The 23,646-nt window shown below is 46.3% G+C and overlaps 1 protein-coding gene across 4 annotated transcripts in view; it reads left to right on the forward strand.

Moving 5' to 3' along the window:
• ptpn13 (protein tyrosine phosphatase non-receptor type 13) overlaps nt 1-23,646 on the forward strand; it is a 179,564-nt gene that overhangs the window by 89,139 nt on the left and 66,779 nt on the right. For all 4 annotated transcript variants that reach the window (XM_065007620.1, XM_065007623.1, XM_065007621.1 and 1 more), the window contains exons 8-9: nt 19,405-19,497; nt 21,437-21,533. In XM_065007620.1, coding sequence (XP_064863692.1) covers nt 19,405-19,497; nt 21,437-21,533 — 190 coding nt within the window. The remainder of the gene's footprint in view (nt 1-19,404; nt 19,498-21,436; nt 21,534-23,646) is intronic.

Below are 23,646 nucleotides of genomic sequence, written 5' to 3' on the forward strand. Positions count from 1 at the left end.
GGAGGGAGGCTCTTCTGCTTCCTCCTTGGAGTCACCAGACTGTAAATAATCTGAGTTGTCCTCTCTTCCTCTCTGTATGAACATAGCTGAAGGCCATAGCTTCTATGCTGTCACACATTCAACAGCAAGGACTTTCTTCAGAGCTTGTTTTCCAACTCACCTAAGGCCCTATTCCCACTAGGAGATATGAAGGAGAGTCTGAGGAGCGGGGTGGTGAAAGAGAATTCCACTTTGCTAGTCACAACAAAATTGCAAGGATGTCATGTGAATTGAAATGTGAAATTCTTTGTCTGCAGCTCAAATTGACCATACATATCCCAGTAGCCACTAGCCAGTAAGCACAAACTGTTCAAAAATGACAAACAACTCGCAGGGTTCTGGTTCCGGTGGCATGCGTTGAAACGTGTGGCCTTATCGTGGTTTTCTTTCGCAAAATGACGACAAATAAACTGACTTGTTTTCTAAAATTGTCAATTGTAAACACCATATTAAGGTGTGGCGAATACATTGTATAACAAGTATCAGAGAGATTGTTTGTGAGGAGAATACCTCTGCCCTTAACTTGCAATTAAAACTGGTAAATGAATCACTCCCATTGCTCCCTTTTGAGAGTATATGCCTATTCAATTAAAGTGGAAAGTCTGTAGAAGGCAGCCAATGAGACAGAGGTACAACTCCATGACCTGGAAACAGCGTGAGCTAAGTTAGAGGGGGGAAATCAATCTCTTAATAGAGAAAATAAGTTATTCACCTAAATTCAATGTGCGAATAATAGGACTTGAAGCTGCCGTGGAAACGGGCAACACGACTTCTGTTATGAGCAATCTTTTCTATGAACTGGTTAGGCAAGAGAAGCTGGGTCCCATGATGTTAATTAACACGGGTCCTCTCCGGAATGGGTCTTGCTGTATGATGGTACGAATCCACAGAAGTCAAAGGACAAACTGTTTGCCTTGCAGCGGAATCGGGGAGGGCTCTGACCTAATGTGGAGAAGAGGATCAGCACCTACCCAGACCTGAGTGCTGACTGCTAAAACAGAGGGAAACCTACTATGAAGTGAGATCCAAGCTATGTAGGCTAAATCTGAGATATGGCTTCATCCACCTGGCAAAACTCTTCTTCACCTTCCAGAATACAACACACACGTTCTCTTCTGCCAAAGCAGCTCAAGACGTCTTTGAGAATATTATTAATTATATATTATTAATAACATATATATTTTTTAACAATGGCAATGCTAGCTATTCTCTCTTGGAATTTGAAAGGCCTTAATAATCCTATTAAACCTTCCAGCTGTCTTGATATCCTAGCAAGAAACCATGTTTATATAGCCATGTTCCAAGAAACACACCTGTTCCAAAAGGACACACATTGCATAAAGAACCATTTGTACAAACTGGCTGCTTTTTCATCAGCCCCAAACAAAACTAAGTGTATTCATAATGATACATAAGAAACTCAATCGCCATCTTGGGTAAAGGCTAAGACCAAATCACTTCCCTTAATGTATCCAAAATGGAAAGAAAATGACCTTTTTATTCATGTGTGTGTGTGTGCTCCAAATTCATATTATCCTATTTGTTTTTCTCTGAACAGCATATCATTAGCATGAACTTAATTCCATTTGGTTATTGTTACCGACATGAATGTCATTTTGTACATGCGAGATCAATCCACACACAACCAAGACTCCAGCGTATACTGCCCATTGAGCAACCGACATGAATGTCATTTTGGACATGCGAGATCAATCCACACACAACCAAGATTCCAGCGTATACTGCCCATTGAGCAACCGACATGAATGTCATTTTGGACATGCGAGATCAATCCACACACAACCAAGACTCCAGCGTATACTGCCCATTGAGCAACCGACATGAATGTCATTTTGGACATGCGAGATCAATCCACACACAACCAAGACTCCAGCGTATACTGCCCATTGAGCAACCGACATGAATGTCATTTTGGACATGCGAGATCAATCCACACACAACCAAGACTCCAGCGTATACTGCCCATTGAGCACATAATCCTAAAGCAGAGGTCTACACTTTCTACTCAAACAGGCATAAGTCATTCTCACAAATTGAATTCAAACTATCTACACAACCTATTTTATTTTCATTAATAAGTACCTTCTGGAAGTATTTAGAACCCTTGACTTTTTCCATATTTTGTTAGGTTACAGCCTTATTCTAAAATCTACACAAAATATCCCCCAAAATGTTGCTAATTTTATAAAACAAAAGCACTGAAATAAATGTATGTAATTATTCAGACCCTTTACTCTTTACTCAGTACTTTGTTTGGCAGCAATTACAGCCTCCGGCCTTCTTGGGGAGTTTCTCACATTCTTCTCTGCAGATCCTCTCAAGCTCTGTCAGGTTGGATGGGGAGCGTTGCTCCACAGCTATTTTCAGGTCTCTCCAGAGATGTTTGATCGGTTTTAAGCCTGGGCTCTGGTGGGGCCACTCAAGGAAATTCAGAGACTTGTCCCGAAGGCACTGTTGGAAGGTGACCCTTTGCCCCAGTCTAAGGTCCTGAGCTCTCTGGAGCAGGTTTTCATCAGAGATCTCTCTGTACTTTACTCTGTTCATTTTTGCCTCAATCCTGGCTAGTCTCCCAGTGACTGCTGCTGAAGATACATCCCCACAGCATGATGCTGCCACCACCATGCTTCACCATAGGGATGGTGCCAGGTTTCCTCTAGATATTACGCTTAGCATTCAGGCCAAATAGTTGAATCTTGATTTCATCAGACCTGAGTTTGTAGGTGTCTTTTAGCAAACTCCATGCGGGCTGTCGAGACCTTTTTAATGAAGAGTGGCTTCCGTCTGGCCACTCTACCATAAAGGCCTGATTGGTAGAGTGCTGCGGAGATGGTTGTCCTTCTGGATAGTTCTCCCATCTCCACAGAGGAACTCTAGACCGTTGTCAGAGTGACCGTTGGGTTCTTGGTACCCTCCCTGACCAAGGCCCTTCTCCCCCGATTGCCCTGTTTGGCCGGGTGGTCAGATTCTTGCTTCTTCCATTTAAGAATGATGGAGGCCACTGTGTTCTTGGACTTTCAATGCTGCAGTCATTTTTTGTTACCCTTCCCCAGATATGTGCATCGACACAATCCTGTCTCCGCGCTCTACGGACAATTCCTTTGACCTCATGGGTTTTGCTTATATAGATCTTATAAAGACAGGCGGGACCTTATAGACAGGTGTGTGCCTTTCCAAATCATATCCAATCAATTGAATCTACCACAGGTGGACTCCAAGTTGTAGAAACATCTCAAGGATGATCAATGGAAACAAGATGCACCTGAGCTCAATTTTTAGAGTCTCATAGCAAAGGGTCTTAATACATATGTAAATGTGGTATTTCATTTTTTAAAATTTGTAATACATTTGCAAAAATGTCTAAACCTATTTTGGCTTTGCCATTATGGGGTATTGTGTGCAAATTGCTGAGGATTTTATTTGGATTTAATATATTTTAGAGTAAGGCTGTAACGTAACAAAATGTGGAAAAATTCAAGGGGTCTGAATAGTTTTCGAAGGCACTGTATGAGCTTGTCTGACCATCATGTTTTGGCAGTTTTGAGGGAGTGAGGGGAGTGTCCAATTGGCATGCTGACTGCAGGAATGTCCACCAGAACTGTTACCAGAGAATTTAATGTTCATTTCAATACCATAAGCCGCCTCCAATGTCGTTTTAGAGAATTTGGCAGTACGTCCAACTGGCCTCAAAACCACAGACCACGTGTAAATGCCAGGACCTCCACGTCCGGCTTCTTTTACCTGCGGGATCATCGGAGACAGCCACCCGGACAGCTGATGACACTGGGTTTGCACAACCAAATAACTTCTGCACAAACTGTCAGAAATCATCCGAGAAGCTCATCTGCGTGCTCGTCATCCTCACCAGGGTCTTTACCTGACTGCAGTTTTGGTGTCGTAACTGACTTCAGTGGGCAAATGCTCTTCATGGATGAATCCCGGTTTCATCTGTACCGGGCAGATGGCAGACATCGTGTATGGTTTCGTGGTTTGCCCACGTCAACGTTGTGAACAGAGTGCCCCATGGTGGTGTGGTTATGGTATGGGCAGGCATAACAAACGGACAACAAACATTAATTGCATTTTATCGATAACAATTTGAATGCACAGAGATACTGTGATGAGCTCCGAAGGCCCATTGCCTTGCCATTCAGCCTGCTGCCATCACATTTCATCATAATGCACAGCCCCATGTCGCAAGGATCTGTACATAATTCTGGGAAGCAGAAAATGTCCCAGTTCTTCCATGGCCTGCATACACACCAGACATGTCATCCATTGAGCCTGTTTGGGATGCTCTGGATTGACGTGTACGACGGTGTGTTCCAGTTACTGCTAATATCCAGCAACTTCACACAGCCATTGAAGAGGAGTGGGACAACATTCCACAGGCCACAATCAAAAGTCTGATCTACTCTATGCAAAGGAGATGACGTGCTGCATGAGGCAAATGGTCGCACCAGATACTGACTGGTTTTCTGATCCATGCCCCTACCTTTTTTCAAGGTGTCTGTGACCAACAGATGCATATCTGTATTCCCGGTCATGTGAAATCCATAGATTTAGGGCCTAATTTTATTGGTCGGATACACATTTGGCTGATGTTATTGTGGGTTAAGCAAAATGCTTGTGAATGATCTCACAATAAAATCTTTTGGAATTGTTACAAGCTTTTGATCATATCTCTGGTCTGTCTTGGAACATATGGGAATTGGCTCCAGTTTCATTAATAAAATTAAAATGCTATATACCCTCAGCCATTACAGGCAATCTCTGCTCTGTTCAGTCACTAGAAGCAGCAGACAAGGCGATCTAATTTCAACTTCTATTTTATTATCCCTGGAACCCCGCACCCAGACAATTCGCCAATCAAAGGAAAAACTAATTTCCCTAAAATCTACTGATCTCTTCATCTCATATGCAGACACATTTGTCTATATATATAGTAAAATATTATCTCCATCGCTTTGAATATCATAGATGCATGCAGCTTCATCTCAAGTTATAAAATGAATCTAACCAAATCCATCTTACTGCCTTTCAAGACCCTGATGGAGGACTCCATCTCAACTCATGGATTCACAATCATTTCCCATTTTAAATGCTTGAGTAGATGTATTTCCTTCCTCAGATAAAACCATTGCCAGAAACTTTAACAGAACGCTCAAATAAATGAAATCCGACCTCTTTAGATGGAATAATATCCCAGTTTCTTTAACCGGGAGATACCTATTGTCAAAATGTACACATTGCCACGGCAGAATTTCTGTAGTTCAATGCTTCCCATGGTTCCCCCTTTTGGCTATTGGGATAAAATTCCTAGTGTGGATTCAACATGTATATGGCAAGGTTAACGATCCCGGATAAAAAAAATATATAAAAACATACTATGAGTGAAAGGCGTAGAAGGTCTAGCACGTACCAAACTTTAAATTGTATTTCCAGGCACTAGCTTTTCGCCCCATCCTAAATTGGTTTAGACATGATTCTTAAAGAGAAATATGGTGTCTCCTATTGCCCTGGAAGAGGTGTTCTTCCTTGATATGTCCCTTAATATAATATGGTGTCTTCTATTGCCCTGGAAGAAGTGTATAATATGGTGTCTCCTATTGCCCTGGAAGAGGTGGTATTCACGGATACTGTATATTCCTTAGACAATGTAAACTACGCTTTGGTCCTAGAAATTGTGAGCATTAATATTTGGCGCCAAACTGCAAAACAATATAACTGGGAATCTAAATCCCATGCCCGTACTCCAATATTTCACAATAATGCCTTGCGATCTGGAGTGTGGCCTTTAGCATCTACCCCCAATGGTCCAAATAAGGAATCCATACGCTTGCCGATTTATGATGGACAGTAATGAAAACATCCCAAGATTTTAAAGATACATGCACATTACCGGGCAACTGTGGTTTTTCTGCAACAGGGACTGGGAGACTAGTCAGGATCAAGGAAAATATGTACAGAGTAAAGTACAGAGATCCTTGATGAACACTTGCTCTAGAGCAATCGGGACCTCAGACTGGGGTGAAGGTTCACCTTTCAACAGGAGGACACTAGGCACACAGCCTAGACCATGCAGGAGTGGCTTCGGGACTAGTCTCTGAATGTCCTTGAATGGCCCAGCCAGAGCCCTGACTTGAACCTGTTCGAACGTCTCTGAAGAGACCAGCAGGGTCAGATTATTAATCAGTGGTTGTAGAGTGTGCAACAGGTCAGCACCACCGAAGTAAATGTCAGTTGGTTTTCATAGACGATCATTCAGTTAGAGACAGCAGGTGCGGTAGAGAGAGTCCAGAACAGCAGGTCCGGGACAGGTAGCACGTCCAGTTATCAGGTCAGGGTTCCATAGCCGCAGGCAGAACAGTTGAAAGTGGAGCAGCAGCATGACCAGGTGGACTGGGGACAGCAAGGAGTCCCTGGGGGGGTAGAACTTTGCTTCTAAACCATAGTACGCTACTGAATGATGAAACCATTCACAAGATTGTATGTGCAGACAAAGGGTGTATTTTCTCATCTGTAGGATACTCATTACATTTTGGCTTCAAGACAAAAGCTTAGAGTTGGTAATAGCATGTCTTCAATTGTGGCAAAAGCAATTTGCGACTGAATGTGGGTATAAGTAAATTCACTGCGATTTAGCTATTTAATATGGAAGCCCATACCACCACCATTTAATGAATCATGCATCATGATTAGCCACAGCTGCAGGTAGCCTACTGATAACAATCACAGGTAGCCTAGGGCAGCCTACTGATGACAACCACAGCTGCAGGTAGCCTAGAGCAGCATACTGATAAGAACCACAGCTGCAGGTAGCCTAGAGCAGCCTACTGATGACAACCACAGGTAGCCTAGAGCAGCCTACTGACGACAACCACAGGTAGCCTAGAGCAGCCTACTGACGACAACCACAGGTAGCCTAGAGCAGCCTACTGACGACAACCACAGGTAGCCTAGAGCAGCCTACTGACGACAACCACAGGTAGCCTAGAGCAGCCTACTGACGACAACCACAGGTAGCCTAGAGCAGCCTGACGACAACCACAGGTAGCCTAGAGCAGCCTACTGACGACAACCACAGGTAGCCTAGAGCAGCCTACTGACGACAACCACAGGTAGCCTAGAGCAGCCTACTGACGACAACCACAGGTAGCCTAGAGCAGCCTACTGACGACAACCACAGGTAGCCTAGAGCAGCCTACTGACGACAACCACAGGTAGCCTAGAGCAGCCTACTGACGACAACCACAGGTAGCCTAGAGCAGCCTACTGACGACAACCACAGGTAGCCTAGAGCAGCCTACTGACGACAACCACAGGTAGCCTAGAGCAGCCTACTGACGACAACCACAGGTAGCCTACTGACGACAACCACAGGTAGCCTAGAGCAGCCGACTGACGACAACCACAGGTAGCCGACTGACGACAACCACAGGTAGCCTAGAGCAGCCGACTGACGACAACCACAGGTAGCCGACTGACGACAACCACAGGTAGCCGACTGACGACAACCACAGGTAGCCGACTGACGACAACCACAGGTAGCCGACTGACGACAACCACAGGTAGCCGACTGACGACAACCACAGGTAGCCGACTGACGACAACCACAGGTAGCCGACTGACGACAACCACAGGTAGCCTAGAGCAGCCGACTGACGACAACCACAGGTAGCCTAGAGCAGACGACTGACGACAACCACAGGTAGCCTAGAGCAGACGACTGACGACAACCACAGGTAGCCTAGAGCTGACGACTGACGACAACCACAGGTAGCCTAGAGCTGACGACTGACGACAACCACAGGTAGCCTAGAGCTGACGACTGACGACAACCACAGGTAGCCTAGAGCAGCCGACTGACGACAACCACAGGTAGCCTAGAGCTGACGACTGACGACAACCACAGGTAGCCTAGAGCTGACGACTGACGACAACCACAGGTAGCCTAGAGCAGCCGACTGACGACAACCACAGGTAGCCTAGAGCAGCCGACTGACGACAACCACAGGTAGCCTAGAGCAGCCGACTGACGACAACCACAGGTAGCCTAGAGCAGCCTACTGACGACAACCACAGCTGCAGGAAGCCTAGAGCCCATCTGGTCCAGAGGGAAGCAATTATATTTATAGCCTAAAATAGGCCCATTTTATTTGTGTTCTGAGAAAATGTGAATGGTCAAATTTGGTTTATATTCAAGCTTCAGGTGGTTAGGCTACCTACTTCTTTTTAATCCAAGATGATTGACTGGAATGAATCAATCAACGCAATAGTGATGAAATACTGTGAGTATTTTTTTAAATTACAGATGCAAAGGCCTTCACGATTGCAACCCTGCATACAGCCAGTTCAGCCCTGTTTTTGTCTAATCGCTGTTGTCTCTTTCTGTGTAAAGGGTTTGTTTTCATAGTCCCTAGGGCCAGGAGTTTTTTAAATTTATAAACCATATGATCAGTTTTAGAAAAGTAATCTGGTTCCATCAGCCCATATAAAATCGTTAAAAATAAATAAAAATATATTTTTTAAATTTACAGCAGATGTATTACTACATTATTTATCTACAACCGCAGTTGGTTAGGTCAGCCTACTACCTCAACTCTGGGGCCCCAGGAAAACAACCCCCCTCCCCCCCCGACCACCACTTTTGCTTCCATAGTTTTACGTGGTTCAGTGCAACCAGATGCGTCTGCTACAATTTCAGAATGTAACAGGCTGTTACTGCAATTTCAGGTACAAACAGTGGAAAGTCAGCTGTTTCAAAAACATGGCTCTACTATTACCATTTATTCTGTAGCAATGTTGGCTTACTGAGACAATTCTGTTTACACCGCCGTGCTTCGGGGGGTGGGGAGGGGGGCAACTATCAGCGTGGGTATCGAGCACTACCTCTGGAGGTACTGGTTGAGACGTAGCAAGTCCGCTAGTTTACATTTGAGTAATATGTTTAGCAGACTGTATTTTTTAGGAAAGGTGTAGTTCGTGTTAAGAGGCTCTAAGAGTGTTCAGAGTGTTGAATCAGTCTGGCTTGACTGACAGGCTTGAAAGGAAAAACAGTGAATAAAGTCATACCGTATATTTAAATCACTACCACTCTGATGGAAACACTGGAATCTTTTTGCGTCGATAAAATTTATGCCACAAATTGCAGTGGAATTTCCCTAGTGACTCAGATAAACACAGTGAGGCCTTTCCTTCTCTCTCCCCTAGTGTGACTCAGATAAACATAGTGGGGCCTTTCCTTCTCTCTCCACTAGTGTGACTCAGATAAACATAGTGGGGCTTTCTCTCTCCACTAGTGTGACTTAGTGGGGATTTCTCTCTCCCCTAGTGTGACTTAGATAAACATAGTGGGGCCTTTCCTTCTCTCTCCACTAGTGTGTTTTAGATAAACATAGTGGGGCTTTCTCTCTCCCCTAGTGTGACTTAGATAAACATAGTGGGGATTTCTCTCTCCACTAGTGTGACTTAGATAAACAGTGGGGATTTCTCTCTCCACTAGTGTGACTCAGATAAACATAGTGGGGCTTTCTCTCTCCACTAGTGTGACTCAGATAAACATAGTGAGGCCTTTCCTTCTCTCTCCACTAGTGTGACTTAGATAAACATAGTGGGGCCTTTCCTTCTCTCTCCACTAGTGTGACTTAGATAAACATAGTGGGGCTTTTCCTTCTCTCTCCACTAGTGTGTCTTAGATAAACATAGTGGGGCTTTCTCTCTCCCCTAGTGTGACTCAGATAAACATAGTGGGGCCTTTCCTTCTTTCTTCTCTAGTGTGTCTTAGATAAACATAGTGGGGCTTTCTCTCTCCACTAGTGTGACTCAGATAAACATAGTGAGGCCTTTCCTTCTCTCTCCACTAGTGTGTGTTGGTGATTATTGCCTTGGAAGCAGAAAATCCAAACAGTTATAAAATAGAAAGACAAAACATTAATGAATCAATTATCAAATGATTCACTGGGAGGATTAAATCTTCAAAGTAAACTATTCATCTTCCCAAATAAATACACACACACACACACACACACACACACACACACACACTGTCTCTCTTTCCCACTCTGCCCTGTTCTCCTTCCCTCTGCGGAGTGTGTTGGCGTGGGGAATGTGCTGAGATGTTCATTCCAGATTAGCTGTGGGTGTGTCTGTGTGTTTGAGCCTGGCCCTCCTCGGCTCTTTATCCTCTGTCTTGGCCTTGACTGCCACCCTCCCACAGCCTGTGTGACGATGGCTAAGGCAGTACAGGGCTGGATGGCCTTACCACGTTACCGTTTCTGTCCCAGAGAAGAGTCGGTGGCTCTGTTTTGATTTGTTGACAGCAGACTGTGAGAGGAGGCAGCAGGAAGCACTGGTGTAGAATACAGATGTGTGTCTTGTCCTCTGGGAGTGTTTCTGGCTACTCTGACTGCGTGAAGAATCATGTCACCTTTACTGCTGGTCTGCTCCTCTCGCTCTCTCTCAGCAGAGCTGTTAGTCTAATGGTGAAAACAGATTGATTTAGTGACATTTTTTTTTGTCTGAATTAAATTAAAGGTTAATGGTTGGTTAAATGTAATAGAGCTCCCATTCGAAAATCATTATCAGGAGGCCATCCCCCTGTCCACACCCTCTCTTTATAGTTAGATACCGCTGAGCTATGTTACCCCGGGGCGGGGCTGTGTTACCCCGGGGCGGGGCTGTGTTATCCCACAGACGTATCAAGGCAGATAGCTGAGATCAAGTAAATGCACGTTTTGCTCTAGTTTAGACTAAGGAAAGTCAGCTGAACATGTATGTATGGCAAAGCGTTTCCAATGACCAGCTCCCCCCAGCTCTCAGAGGTCCTAGTGAATGGGTTGTAAAATAACTAAAACATGTACACCGGTGTAGTTAGACGGACGGCACCTTCACAACCTGCGTTACACCTGTTATGATTCAACATCTCTTCATCGACGTGACGGTCACTACTAATGGTCCCGTTAAGAGAGAGAGGGTGGTCACGGCACTGAACCTTATCAGGGTTGGTGGAACAACGGGGCCGGGAAGGAGGACCGGAAATAAAGTCATGTTACACAGGATGGGGTCAGACGTGTTGCTACTGTTGTAGACGTGGGTTAACCGGGTCGGTACTGTTGTAGACGTGTGTTGGTACTGTTGTAGACGTGTGTTGGTACTGTTGTAGACGTGTGTTGGTACTGTTGTAGACGTGTGTTGGTACTGTTGTAGACGTGTGTTGGTACTGTTGTAGACGTGTGTTGGTACTGTTGTAGACGTGTGTTGGTACTGTTGTAGACGTGTGTTGGTACTGTTGTAGACGTGTTGGTACTGTTGTAGACGTGTTGGTACTGTTGTAGACGTGTGTTGGTACTGTTGTAGACGTGTGTTGGTACTGTTGTAGACGTGTGTTGGTACTGTTGTAGACGTGTTGGTACTGTTGTAGACGTGGGTTGGTTCTGCTGTAGACGTGGGTTGGTTCTGCTGTAGACGTGGGTTGGTTCTGCTGTAGACGTGGGTTGGTTCTGCTGTAGACGTGGGTTGGTTCTGCTGTGGACGTGGGTTGGTTCTGCTGTGGACGTGGGTTGGTTCTGCTGTGGACGTGGGTTGGTTCTGCTGTGGACGTGGGTTGGTTCTGCTGTGGACGTGGGTTGGTTCTGCTGTGGACGTGGGTTGGTACTGTTGTTGACGTGGGTTGGTACTGTTGTTGACGTGGGTTGGTACTGTTGTTGACGTGGGTTGGTACTGTTGTTGACGTGGGTTGGTACTGTTGTTGACGTGGGTTGGTGGGTTGGTTCTGTTGTAGACGTGGGTTGGTGGGTTGGTTCTGTTGTAGACGTGGGTTGGTTCTGTTGTGGACGTGGGTTGGTTCTGTTGTGGACGTGGGTTGGTTCTGTTGTGGACGTGGGTTGGTTCGGTTGTGGACGTGGGTTGGTGGGTTGGTTCTGTTGTAGACGTGGGTTGGTGGGTTGGTTCTGTTGTAGACGTGGGTTGGTTCTGTTGTGGACGTGGGTTGGTTCTGTTGTGGACGTGGGTTGGTTCTGTTGTGGACGTGGGTTGGTTCGGTTGTGGACGTGGGTTGGTTCTGTTGTGGACGTGGGTTGGTTCTGTTGTGGACGTGGGTTGGTTCGGTTGTGGACGTGGGTTGGTGGGTTGGTTCTGTTGTAGACGTGGGTTGGTGGGTTGGTTCTGTTGTAGACGTGGGTTGGTTCTGTTGTGGACGTGGGTTGGTTCTGTTGTGGACGTGGGTTGGTTCTGTTGTGGACGTGGGTTGGTTCTGTTGTGGACGTGGGTTGGTTCGGTTGTGGACGTGGGTTGGTGGGTTGGTTCTGTTGTAGACGTGGGTTGGTGGGTTGGTACTGTTGTAGACGTGGGTTGGTACTATTGTGGACGTGGGTTGGTTCTGTTGTGGACGTGGGTTGGTTCTGTTGTGGACGTGGGTTGGTTCTGTTGTGGACGTGGGTTGGTTCTGTTGTGGACGTGGGTTGGTTCTGTTGTGGACGTGGGTTGGTTCGGTTGTGGACGTGGGTTGGTACGGTTGTGGACGTGGGTTGGTACGGTTGTGGACGTGGGTTGGTACGGTTGTGGACGTGGGTTGGTACGGTTGTGGACGTGGGTTGGTACGGTTGTGGACGTGGGTTGGTACGGTTGTGGACGTGGGTTGGTACGGTTGTGGACGTGGGTTGGTACGGTTGTGGACGTGGGTTGTTACTGTTGTGGACGTGGGTTGGTGGGTTGGTTCTGTTGTAGACGTGGGTTGGTTCTGTTGTGGACGTGGGTTGGTTCGGTTGTGGACGTGGGTTGGTTCGGTTGTGGACGTGGGTTGGTACGGTTGTGGACGTGGGTTGGTACGGTTGTGGACGTGGGTTGGTACGGTTGTGGACGTGGGTTGGTACGGTTGTGGACGGGTTGGTACGGTTGTGGACGTGGGTTGGTACGGTTGTGGACGTGGGTTGGTACGGTTGTGGACGTGGGTTGGTACGGTTGTGGACGTGGGTTGGTACGGTTGTGGACGTGGGTTGGTACGGTTGTGGACGTGGGTTGGTACGGTTGTGGACGTGGGTTGGTACGGTTGTGGACGTGGGTTGGTACGGTTGTGGACGTGGGTTGTTACTGTTGTGGACGTGGGTTGGTGGGTTGGTTCTGTTGTAGACGTGGGTTGGTACTGTTGTGGACGTGGGTTGGTCCTGTTGTGGACGTGGGTTGGTCCTGTTGTGGACGTGGGTTGGTCCTGTTGTGGACGTGGGTTGGTCCTGTTGTGGACGTGGGTTGGTCCTGTTGTGGACGTGGGTTGGTTCTGTTGTGGACGTGGGTTGGTTCTGTTGTGGACGTGGGTTGGTACTGTTGTGGACGTGGGTTGGTACTGTTGTGGACGTGGGTTGGTACTGTTGTAGACGTGTGTTAACCGGGTCAGGTGTTTTGGTGGGTTGGTACTGTTGTGGACGTGGGTTGGTTCTGTTGTAGACGTGGGTTGGTTCTGTTGTAGACGTGGGTTGGTTCTGTTGTAGACGTGGGTTGGTTCTGTTGTAGACGTGGGTTGGTTCTGTTGTAGACGTGGGTTGGTTCTGTTGTAGACGTGGGTTGGTACTGTTGTTGACGTGGGTTGGTACTGTTGTTGACGTGGGTTGGTACTGTTGTTGACGTGGGTTGGTTCTGTTGTAGACGTGGGTTGGTAGTGTTGTGTTGGTGGGTTGGTTCTGTTGTAGACGTGGGTTGGTGGGTTGGTTCTGTTGTGGACGTGGGTTGGTTCTGTTGTGGACGTGGGTTGGTTCTGTTGTGGACGTGGGTTGGTACTGTTGTGGACGTGGGTTGGTACTGTTGTGGACGTGGGTTGGTACTGTTGTAGACGTGTTGGTACTGTTGTAGACGTGTTGGTACTGCTGTAGACGTGGGTTGGTTCTGCTGTAGACGTGGGTTGGTTCTGCTGTAGACGTGGGTTGGTTCTGCTGTAGACGTGGGTTGGTTCTGCTGTAGACGTGGGTTGGTTCTGCTGTAGACGTGGGTTGGTTCTGCTGTAGACGTGGGTTGGTTCTGCTGTAGACGTGGGTTGGTTCTGCTGTAGACGTGGGTTGGTTCTGTTGTAGACGTGGGTTGGTTCTGCTGTAGACGTGGGTTGGTTCTGCTGTAGACGTGGGTTGGTTCTGCTGTAGACGTGGGTTGGTTCTGCTGTAGACGTGGGTTGGTTCTGCTGTAGACGTGGGTTGGTTCTGCTGTAGACGTGGGTTGGTTCTGTTGTAGACGTGGGTTGGTTCTGTTGTAGACGTGGGTTGGTTCTGTTGTTGACGTGGGTTGGTACTGTTGTTGACGTGGGTTGGTACTGTTGTTGACGTGGGTTGGTTCTGTTGTAGACGTGGGTTGGTAGTGTTGTAGACGTGGGTTGGTAGTGTTGTAGACGTGTGTTGGTGGGTTGGTTCTGTTGTAGACGTGGGTTGGTGGGTTGGTTCTGTTGTGGACGTGGGTTGGTTCTGTTGTGGACGTGGGTTGGTTCGGTTGTGGACGTGGGTTGGTTCGGTTGTGGACGTGGGTTGGTTCGGTTGTGGACGTGTGTTGGTGGGTTGGTTCTGTTGTAGACGTGTGTTGGTGGGTTGGTTCTGTTGTAGACGTGGGTTGGTGGGTTGGTTCTGTTGTAGACGTGGGTTGGTTCTGTTGTGGACGTGGGTTGGTTCTGTTGTGGACGGGTTGGTTCTGTTGTGGACGGGTTGGTTCTGTTGTGGACGTGGGTTGGTTCGGTTGTGGACGTGGGTTGGTGGGTTGGTTCTGTTGTAGACGTGGGTTGGTACTGTTGTAGACGTGGGTTGGTACTATTGTGGACGTGGGTTGGTTCTGTTGTGGACGTGGGTTGGTTCTGTTGTGGACGTGGGTTGGTTCGGTTGTGGACGTGGGTTGGTTCGGTTGTGGACGTGGGTTGGTTCGGTTGTGGACGTGGGTTGGTACGGTTGTGGACGTGGGTTGGTACGGTTGTGGACGTGGGTTGGTACGGTTGTGGACGTGGGTTGGTACGGTTGTGGACGTGGGTTGGTGGGTTGGTACTGTTGTAGACGTGGGTTGGTACTGTTGTAGACTTGTGTTAACCGGGTCAGGTGTGTTGGTGGGTTGGTACTGTTGTGGACGTGGGTTGGTACTGTTGTGGACGTGGGTTGGTACTGTTGTGGACGTGGGTTGGTACTGTTGTGGACGTGGGTTGGTGGGTTGGTTCTGTTGTAGACGTGGGTTGGTACTGTTGTGGACGTGGGTTGGTGGGTTGGTTCTGTTGTAGACGTGGGTTGGTTCTGTTGTAGACGTGGGTTGGTACTGTTGTAGACGTGTGTTAACCGGGTCAGGTGTGTTAACCGGGTCAGGTGTGTTAACCGGGTCAGGTGGGTTGGTACTGTTGTGGACGTGGGTTGGTACTGTTGTAGACGTGTGTTAACCTGGTCAGGTGTGTTGGTCTTCACTCACTAGGCTATTTCCTCAGAGCTGCTGCTGATGGGCAGAATGACAGAATCTCCATTTGACATACCTTTTCTGTCGGAAATGTATGTACGCACACGTGATGAAAATATATTTGGCTTATTGTGTCCATGAAAGTTGTCCCTTGAATCATTTGATTGGCTGTAGGCCTACTAAAAAAACATTACCACCCCTCCTTGTAGCTTTTAGTAAGGTCTTCACAGCTGATGTCAGATTTATTTACTACTTTTACTTTCTTAATCATCTTTATTCCCAATGGGACAGACGTTAGTCAGGGTCAGTGTGAATCCGCTTTATTCTCTGAGATCTGGAGTCGCAGTGGAAGGATCTGAGGAACTATTTTTTTGTCGATAGGTGAACCGGTCAATCGTGGCCTACTCACTCAGCATCGATATCCCCGTTGCTTTAAGTGTCTTACCATTCTTCTCTGCTCATTGTTTACGTAAGACACCAAATAGGCCAGAAACCTACTGTACTGAGAAGTCTTTTTTTTTAACCCCACGCCTACATGAGAAATCTCTGAAGAATGTTGTTTTTAAAGTATGTGCAGTAGCATGGAGTGAGCAGGACTTTCTGGTTTTGTAAACACTTGAAGGTATGTTGGACTGACGTCATGGGTTTTACCACAGTAGAGGTATACTACAAAGCAGCTTCAATGACGTAGCTCGCTATAACTTACCTAAATATTCAGATTTTTTTAAATATATATTTTTTAAAGGATAAGCTTGAACTGTGCGTGGTCTAATTGACTCAGCCAAAAACACATCGAAGTTTGTTTTTCTGATTGATTAAGAAAGCGAATGGTGATTTCTGGTTCTTTATCAAAGTTAGATGGCTAACTCATTGAACCTGCTTCGTAGTGTACCACTCAAGAGGTTACATATTTTATTAATCAAATGTTTATTTGTGTTTATAAAATAGTAATGTTCAAATATATCGCAGTCCGCATTTTGGAATGACAGAATGCGTTTTAAACTTGTGGTTGTGCATTGATAAGTGCACCAAAGATGGTATTAACGTTAAAGACAGCACTTCAACAAAACCTCTTACACCCGTAAGCCTGATGAATTTGCAAGATCACTTTTCTTTCATTTTGATTTCGGCACAAATGGAAAATATTGGCACTGACTCACCAATGGATTGATATTTTAGCATTGTCTCATTTGAAGAGTTCTGACTCACCCATGGAGTTTAGTCAGATGTCCTCTCACACAGCCAGTCAACCCTGCCTCTAATCCATCTAGTCAGTCATCCCTGCCTCTAATCCATCTAGTCAGATCTCCTCTCACACAGCCAGTCATCCCTGCCTCTAATCCATCTAGTCAGTCATCCCTGCCTCTAATCCATCTAGTCAGATCTCCTCTCACACAGCCAGTTATCCCTGCCTCTAATCCATCTAGTCAGATCTCCTCTCACACAGCCAGTCGTCCCTGCCTCTAATCCATCTAGTCAGTCATCCCTGCCTCTAATCCATCTAGTCAGATCTCCTCTCACACAGCCAGTTATCCCTGCCTCTAATCCATCTAGTCAGATCTCCTCTCACACAGCCAGCCAACCCTGCCTCTAATCCATCTAGTCAGTCATCCCTGCCTCTATTCCATCTAGTCAGATCTCCTCTCACACAGCCAGTCATCCCTGCCTCTAATCCATCTAGTCAGATCTCCTCTCACACAGCCAGCCAACCCTGCCTCTAATCCATCTCGTCAGATCTCCTCTCACACAGCCAGCCAACCCTGCCTCTAATCCATCTCGTCAGATCTCCTCTCACACAGCCAGCCAACCCTGCCTCTAATCCATCTAGTCAGTCAACCCTGCCTCTAATCCATCTAGTCAGTCAACCCTGCCTCTAATCCATCTAGTCAGCTATCCTGTCACACAGCCCCGCCTGCCTTTAATCCATTTTGTCAGTTCGCCTGTCACAAAGCCAGCCCTGCCGCTATTCCATCTAGTCAGCGCTCCTCTCACACAGCCCTGCCTCTTTCCCTGCCTCTATTCCATCTAGTCAGCGCTCCTCTCACACAGCCCTCCCTCTTTCCCTGCCCGAGGCTGTTAAGACTAGAGGAATATTCACAACACTTTGCAGTGTCAAGCTAGCTGCCTTCACCTATTATTTATGATATTCTCTATCTGATTAGAGGGACTTTTCATGACATATTTCCACATTTGTTTACTTTCCTGGTATGAGTTATTTGTTTTTTCTTACTGTTGTCTCCAACTGGTTTAATGTGTTTGTTCACAAACGATTTTAGAGAATCAAATTCCCCCAGCAGTTGGAAAGGAACTGCTGCTCTGAGTTCTCATGCTGTGTCCCAGATGGTACCCTATTCCCTATATAGAGCACTACTTTAGACCAGAGCCCTATGGAACCCTATTCCCTATATAGTGCACTACTTTAGACCAGAGCCCTATGGAACCCTATTCCCTATATAGTGCACTACTTTAGACCAGAGCCCTATGGAACCCTATTCCCTATATAGAGCACTACTTTAGACCAGAGCCCTATAGAACCCTATTCCCTATATAGTGCACTACTTTAGACCAGAGCCCTATGGAACCCTATTCCCTATATAGAGCACTACTTTAGACCAGAACCCTATGGAACCCTATTCCCTATATAGAGCACTACTTTAGACCAGAGCCCTATAGAACCCTATTCCCTATATAGTGCACTACTTTAGACCAGAGCCCTATGGAACCCTATTCCCTATATAGAGCACTACTTTATACCAGAGCCCTATGGAACCCTATTCCCTATATAGTGCACTACTTTAGACCAGAGCTCTATGGAACCCTAGTCCCTATATAGTGCACTACTTTAGACCAGAGCCCTATGGGACCCTAGTCCCTATATAGTGCACTACTTTAGACCAGAGCCCTATGGTTCCCTATTTAGTGCAGAGCCCTATGGAACCCTAGTCCCTATATAGTGCACTACTTTAGACCAGAGCCCTATGGTTTCCTATTTAGTGCAGAGGCCTATGGAACCCTAGTCCCTATATAGTGCACTACTTTAGACCAGAGCCCATATAGGGAATAGGGTGGCATTTGTGACACCGCCTCAGTCTCACTACCACGCGTGGACTCCGTTTCCCCTGAGTTAAAGCGTCTTTGCTGCTAATCAGTCAAATGAATTTATTCCAATGTATTTGGTTGGGACATAATATATGGCATCTTGGCTCAAACTAGTTTTTCTGTGTCAAAATGAAAAACCTCCTTTGCATGACTTTATAGCCATAACTCACAGTGATGCTGCGTCTACGGATGTGTTGGAGCTGTGACTGTTCTCTCATGAAAATTCACTGCTTGTACAAAACATTAGGAACACCTCCCTAATATTGAGTTGCACCCTATTTTTGCCCTCAACACAGCCTTAATTCGTCAGGGCATGGACTCTACAAGTTCTCAAACGTTCTATCGGGAAGCAAATTGACTCCAGTGCTTCCCACATTTGTGTCAAATTGGCTGGATGTCCTTTGGGTGGTGGACCATTCTTGATACACTGGGAACTGTTGAGCATGAAAGACTCGGCAGCTTTGCAGGTCTTGACACACTCAAACTGGTGCGCCTGGCACCTACGACCATACCCCGTTCAGAGGCACTTTCGGCTTGCCCCATTTAAATATTTTGTCTTGCCCATTCACCCCCTGAATGGCACACAAACACAATCCATGTCTCAATTGTCTCAAGGCTTAAAAATCCTTCTTTAATCCTTCTCTTCGTTTACACTGATTGAAGTGAATTTAAAAAGTGACATCAATAAGGGATCATAGCTTTCACCTGGTCATCAGTCTGTCATGGAAAGAGCAGTTGTTCCTCGTGTTTTATACACAGCAGCTTCTCTACTGTCTGAGTAAATGTCTGACTTTCAGAGCATAGAGATCCAATATAATAACTCAGATTTTTAATGTGTCTATCTTTCAGATCCTCTCCACTCCCATCGGAGGTACCACAGTGACTACAGCTCGTCCAGTGAGAGCCCCTCTGTAGCATCCTCCGACACCGACTACAGACAAGGTAGCATATCATTCAAGCCTTTTTAAACTTTAAAATACCAAAAACTGCATGTTAGTTACACGCAAGGTGTTTCAAATTCCACAGCGAAAGAGGAAAATGTGTCGTTGAATGTAGATTCGTTATGAGTCATGTGTCTTGAAGCCAGAGCTGACTATTCACCAGTGGTGGAAAAAGTACACAATTGTCATACTTGAGTGAAAGTAAAGATACCTTTTTAATAGGAAATGACTCAAGTGAAAATAGCCCAGTAAAATACTACTTCAGTAAAAGTCTAAAAGTATTTGGTTTTAAATAGGCTTAAGTATCAAAATGAAATGTAATTGCAAAAATGTAAAATAAAAAGTAAATGATTTCACATCCCTTATATTAAGGAAACCAGATGGTACAATTGTTCGTGTTTTTTAAATTTACAGATAGCCAAGGGCACACTCCAACATAATTCACAAACTAAGCATTTGTGTTTAGAGAGTTGCCAGATCAGAGGCAGTAGGGATGACCAGGGATGTTCTCTGTTTAGTGAGTCCTCCAGATCAGAGACAGTAGTGATGACCAGGGATGTTCTCTGTTTAGTGAGTCCTCCAGATCAGAGACAGTAGGGATGACCAGGGATGTTCTCTGTTTAGTGAGTCCTCCAGTTCAGAGGCAGTAGGGATGACCAGGGATGTTCTCTGTTTAGTGAGTCCACCAGATCAGAGACAGTAGGGATGACCAGGGATGTTCTCTGTTTAGTGAGTCCTCCAGATCAGAGACAGTAGGGATGACCAGGGATGTTCTCTGTTTAGTAGTCCTCCAGATCAGAGACAGTAGGGATGACCAGGGATGTTCTCTGTTTAGTGAGTCCTCCAGATCAGAGACAGTAGTGATGACCAGGGATGTTCTCTGTTTAGTGAGTCCTCCAGATCAGAGACAGTAGAGATGACCAGAGATGTTCTCTGTTTAGTGAGTCCTCCAGATCAGAGACAGTAGGGATGACCAGGGATGTTCTCTGTTTAGTGAGTCCTCCAGATCAGAGACAGTAGGGATGACCAGGGATGTTCTCTGTTTAGTGAGTCCTCCAGATCAGAGGCAGTAGGGATGACCAGGGATGTTCTCTGTTTAGTGAGTCCTCCAGATCAGAGACAGTAGAGATGACCAGGGATGTTCTCTGTTTAGTGAGTCCTCCAGATCAGAGACAGTAGGGACGACCAGGGATGTTCTCTGTTTAGTGAGTCCTCCAGATCAGAGACAGTAGAGATGACCAGAGATGTTCTCTTGATAAGTGTGTGAATTGGACCGTTTTCTGTCCTGCTAAGCATTTAAAATGTAAGAAGTACTTTTGGGTGTGAGAGAAAATGTATGGTGTAAAAAGTACATAATTTTCTTTAGGAATGTAGTGAAGTAAAAGTTGTCAAAAATATACATTAAAATACAGATACCCACATAAAATGACATAAGTACTTTAAAGTATTTTTGCTTCTGTACTTTACACCACTGCTGTCCACTTCACGTCCCCCTCATCTTGGAAAGGAAATTCTAAACAGCTTAACTGCACTCCCAGCAACCTCAGACACTGCTGCTGTTAACCGTTGCTTAGTTCTATGAATGTTTGATACTTCTGATCTGGTCTGTTCCACTTTCACCGTCACTACTCGACCAACTCCCCTCTGAGCCTGCTGCCCCTCTGAGCCTGCTGCCCCTCTGAGCCTGCTGCCCCTCGGAGCCTGCTGCCCCTCGGAGCCTGCTGCCCCTCGGAGCCTGCTGCCCGTTAGCGCGTGCTGCCCGTTAGCGCGTGCTGCCCGTTAGCGCGTGCTGCCCGTTAGCGCGTGCTGCCCGTTAGCGCGTGCTGCCCCTCGGAGCCTGCTGCCCGTTAGCGCGTGCTGCCCGTTAGCGCGTGCTGCCCGTTAGCGCGTGCTATTGATCATGTGATGTAACTTGCTATATTTGATTTCTTCTGTTTCAGTTAAGAAACCAGAGGAAGTGAGACGTTACAGCTCCCAGTTGGCTCTCTCAGACCATCATGGCATGTCTCTCACCAGCCACAACGCACACAGACACAGGTACATCCCTGTTAAGAATTACACCTGAGATACAGGCATGTCCGTTCCCAGAAGAAGATTCACCTGAACTTTGTTCATTAGGATACGCAATGGAAGAATACAGTCCGAAACAGCGAGGTACCATCTGAACTTGTCCAATAGCAAAGGCTCCTTTTTTGTTTTTCATTACACAATGTAATTTTTTTTTACAAAAGTTGTGCTATGGTGTGCCTTAATGAAAACAACCCTTCACCTGAGTGCGCTCGCTCCCATCTCACATTCCTAGTGTCCAGTCAAATGTCTGAGTCCTGCTATAGAAACGTGTGTTTGTGTGTGTGCACACCCTGCTCTATAGCATTTAGATTATATATCCAACAGTATATGGACACCCCTTCAAATTAGTGGATATGTCTATTTCAGCCCCACCTGTTGCTGACAGGCGTATAAAATCGAGCACACAGCCATGCAACCTCCATAGACAAAACACTGGCAGTAGAATGGCCTTACTGAAGAGCTCAGTGACATTCAACATGGCACCGTCATAGGATGCCACCTTTCCAACAAGTCAGTTCATCAAATTTCTGGTCAACTAGAAGTGCTGTTATTGGGAAGTAGAAACATCCAGGAGCAACAACGGCTCAGCCGTGAAGTGGTAGGCCACACAAGCTCACAGAACGTGACCGCCGTCTGTCCTCGGTTGCAACACTCACTACTGTATTCCAAACTGCCTCTGGAAGCAACGTCAGCACAAGAACTGTTTGTCGGGAGCTTCATGATATGGGTTTCCATGGCCGAGCAGCTGCACACAAGCCTAAGATCACCATGCGCAATTTCAAGCGTTGGCTGGAGTGATGAATCACGCATCACCATCTGGCAGTCTGATGGAGGAATCAGGGTTCGGTTGATGCCAGCAGAACGCTACCTGCTCCAATGCATAGTGCCAACTGTAAAGTTTGGTGGAGGAGGAATAAAGGTGTTTGGCTGTTTTTTGTGATTCGGTCCAGGCCCCTTAGTTTCAGTGAAGGAACATCTTAATGATGTAGCATACAATGACATTGTAGACAATTCTGTGCTTGCAACTTTGTCGCAACTGTTTTGGGGAAGGCTCTTTCCTGTTTTCAGTGTGACAATGCGCTGTGCACAAAGCTAGGTCCATACAGAAATGGTTTGTCGATCGGTGTGGAAGAACTTGACTGGCCTGCACAGAGCCCTGACCTCAACCCCATCAAACTCCTTTGGGGTGAATTGGACAGCTGACTGCGTGCCAGGCCTAATCACCCAACATCAGTGCCGACCTCACTAATGCTCTTGTGGCTGAAAGGAAGCAAGTCCCCGCAGCAATGTTCCAACATCTAGTGGAAAGCCTTCCCGGAAGAGTGGAGGCTGTTATAGCAGCAAAGGAGGGACCAACTCCATATTAATGCCCATGATTTTGGAATGAGATGTTTGACGAGCAGGTGTCTACATACTTTTGGTCATGTAGTGTATATACCGTGGCCCAGGATAGACACCTGTTAATGTTCAACTAAATGTATGTATCTCAGGGTGAAGCTATTCTCACATCGCTCACGTTGCACAAGACTGGGAAAACAGAGAGGTGTGTCATAGTCAAGGTTTGGAAACACGCCAGTCAGTCCAAGAGGAGTTATGTATCAGGATAAAGGTTAAATATAAATCTGGAAATGTATATCATAGAAGGTAATTCATCTCGTTTTTCAATTATTCACACTTGTTCCAGGGTAAGGTGTGCTTCCTAAAGGGTCATGTTTTTTTAACTTCCTGAAGCAGTCTTACCCATTAGCTGTATGATGTTTTATCTATGGCCCTCCTGCACCCCCTGCTGGTTAAATTCATGTATAACCTGGCTCTATGGTCTAGTCTTTTTATTTTTTACCTTTATTTAACTAGGCAAGTCAGTTAAGAACAAACTCTTATTTACAATGACGGCCTACGGCAACTGCCTTGTTCAGGGGCAGAACAACAGAACTTTGGCCTAAAGTAGTGCACTATATAGGGAATAGGGCATCATAGGGCTCTTGTCAAAAGTAGTGCACTATATAGGGAATAGGGCATCATAGGGCTCTTGTCAAAAGTAGTGCACTATATAGGGAATAGGGCATCATAGGGCTCTGGT

Source organism: Oncorhynchus nerka, linkage group LG22 (genome assembly GCF_034236695.1).
Source record: "Oncorhynchus nerka isolate Pitt River linkage group LG22, Oner_Uvic_2.0, whole genome shotgun sequence".
NCBI lineage: Eukaryota > Metazoa > Chordata > Actinopteri > Salmoniformes > Salmonidae > Oncorhynchus > Oncorhynchus nerka.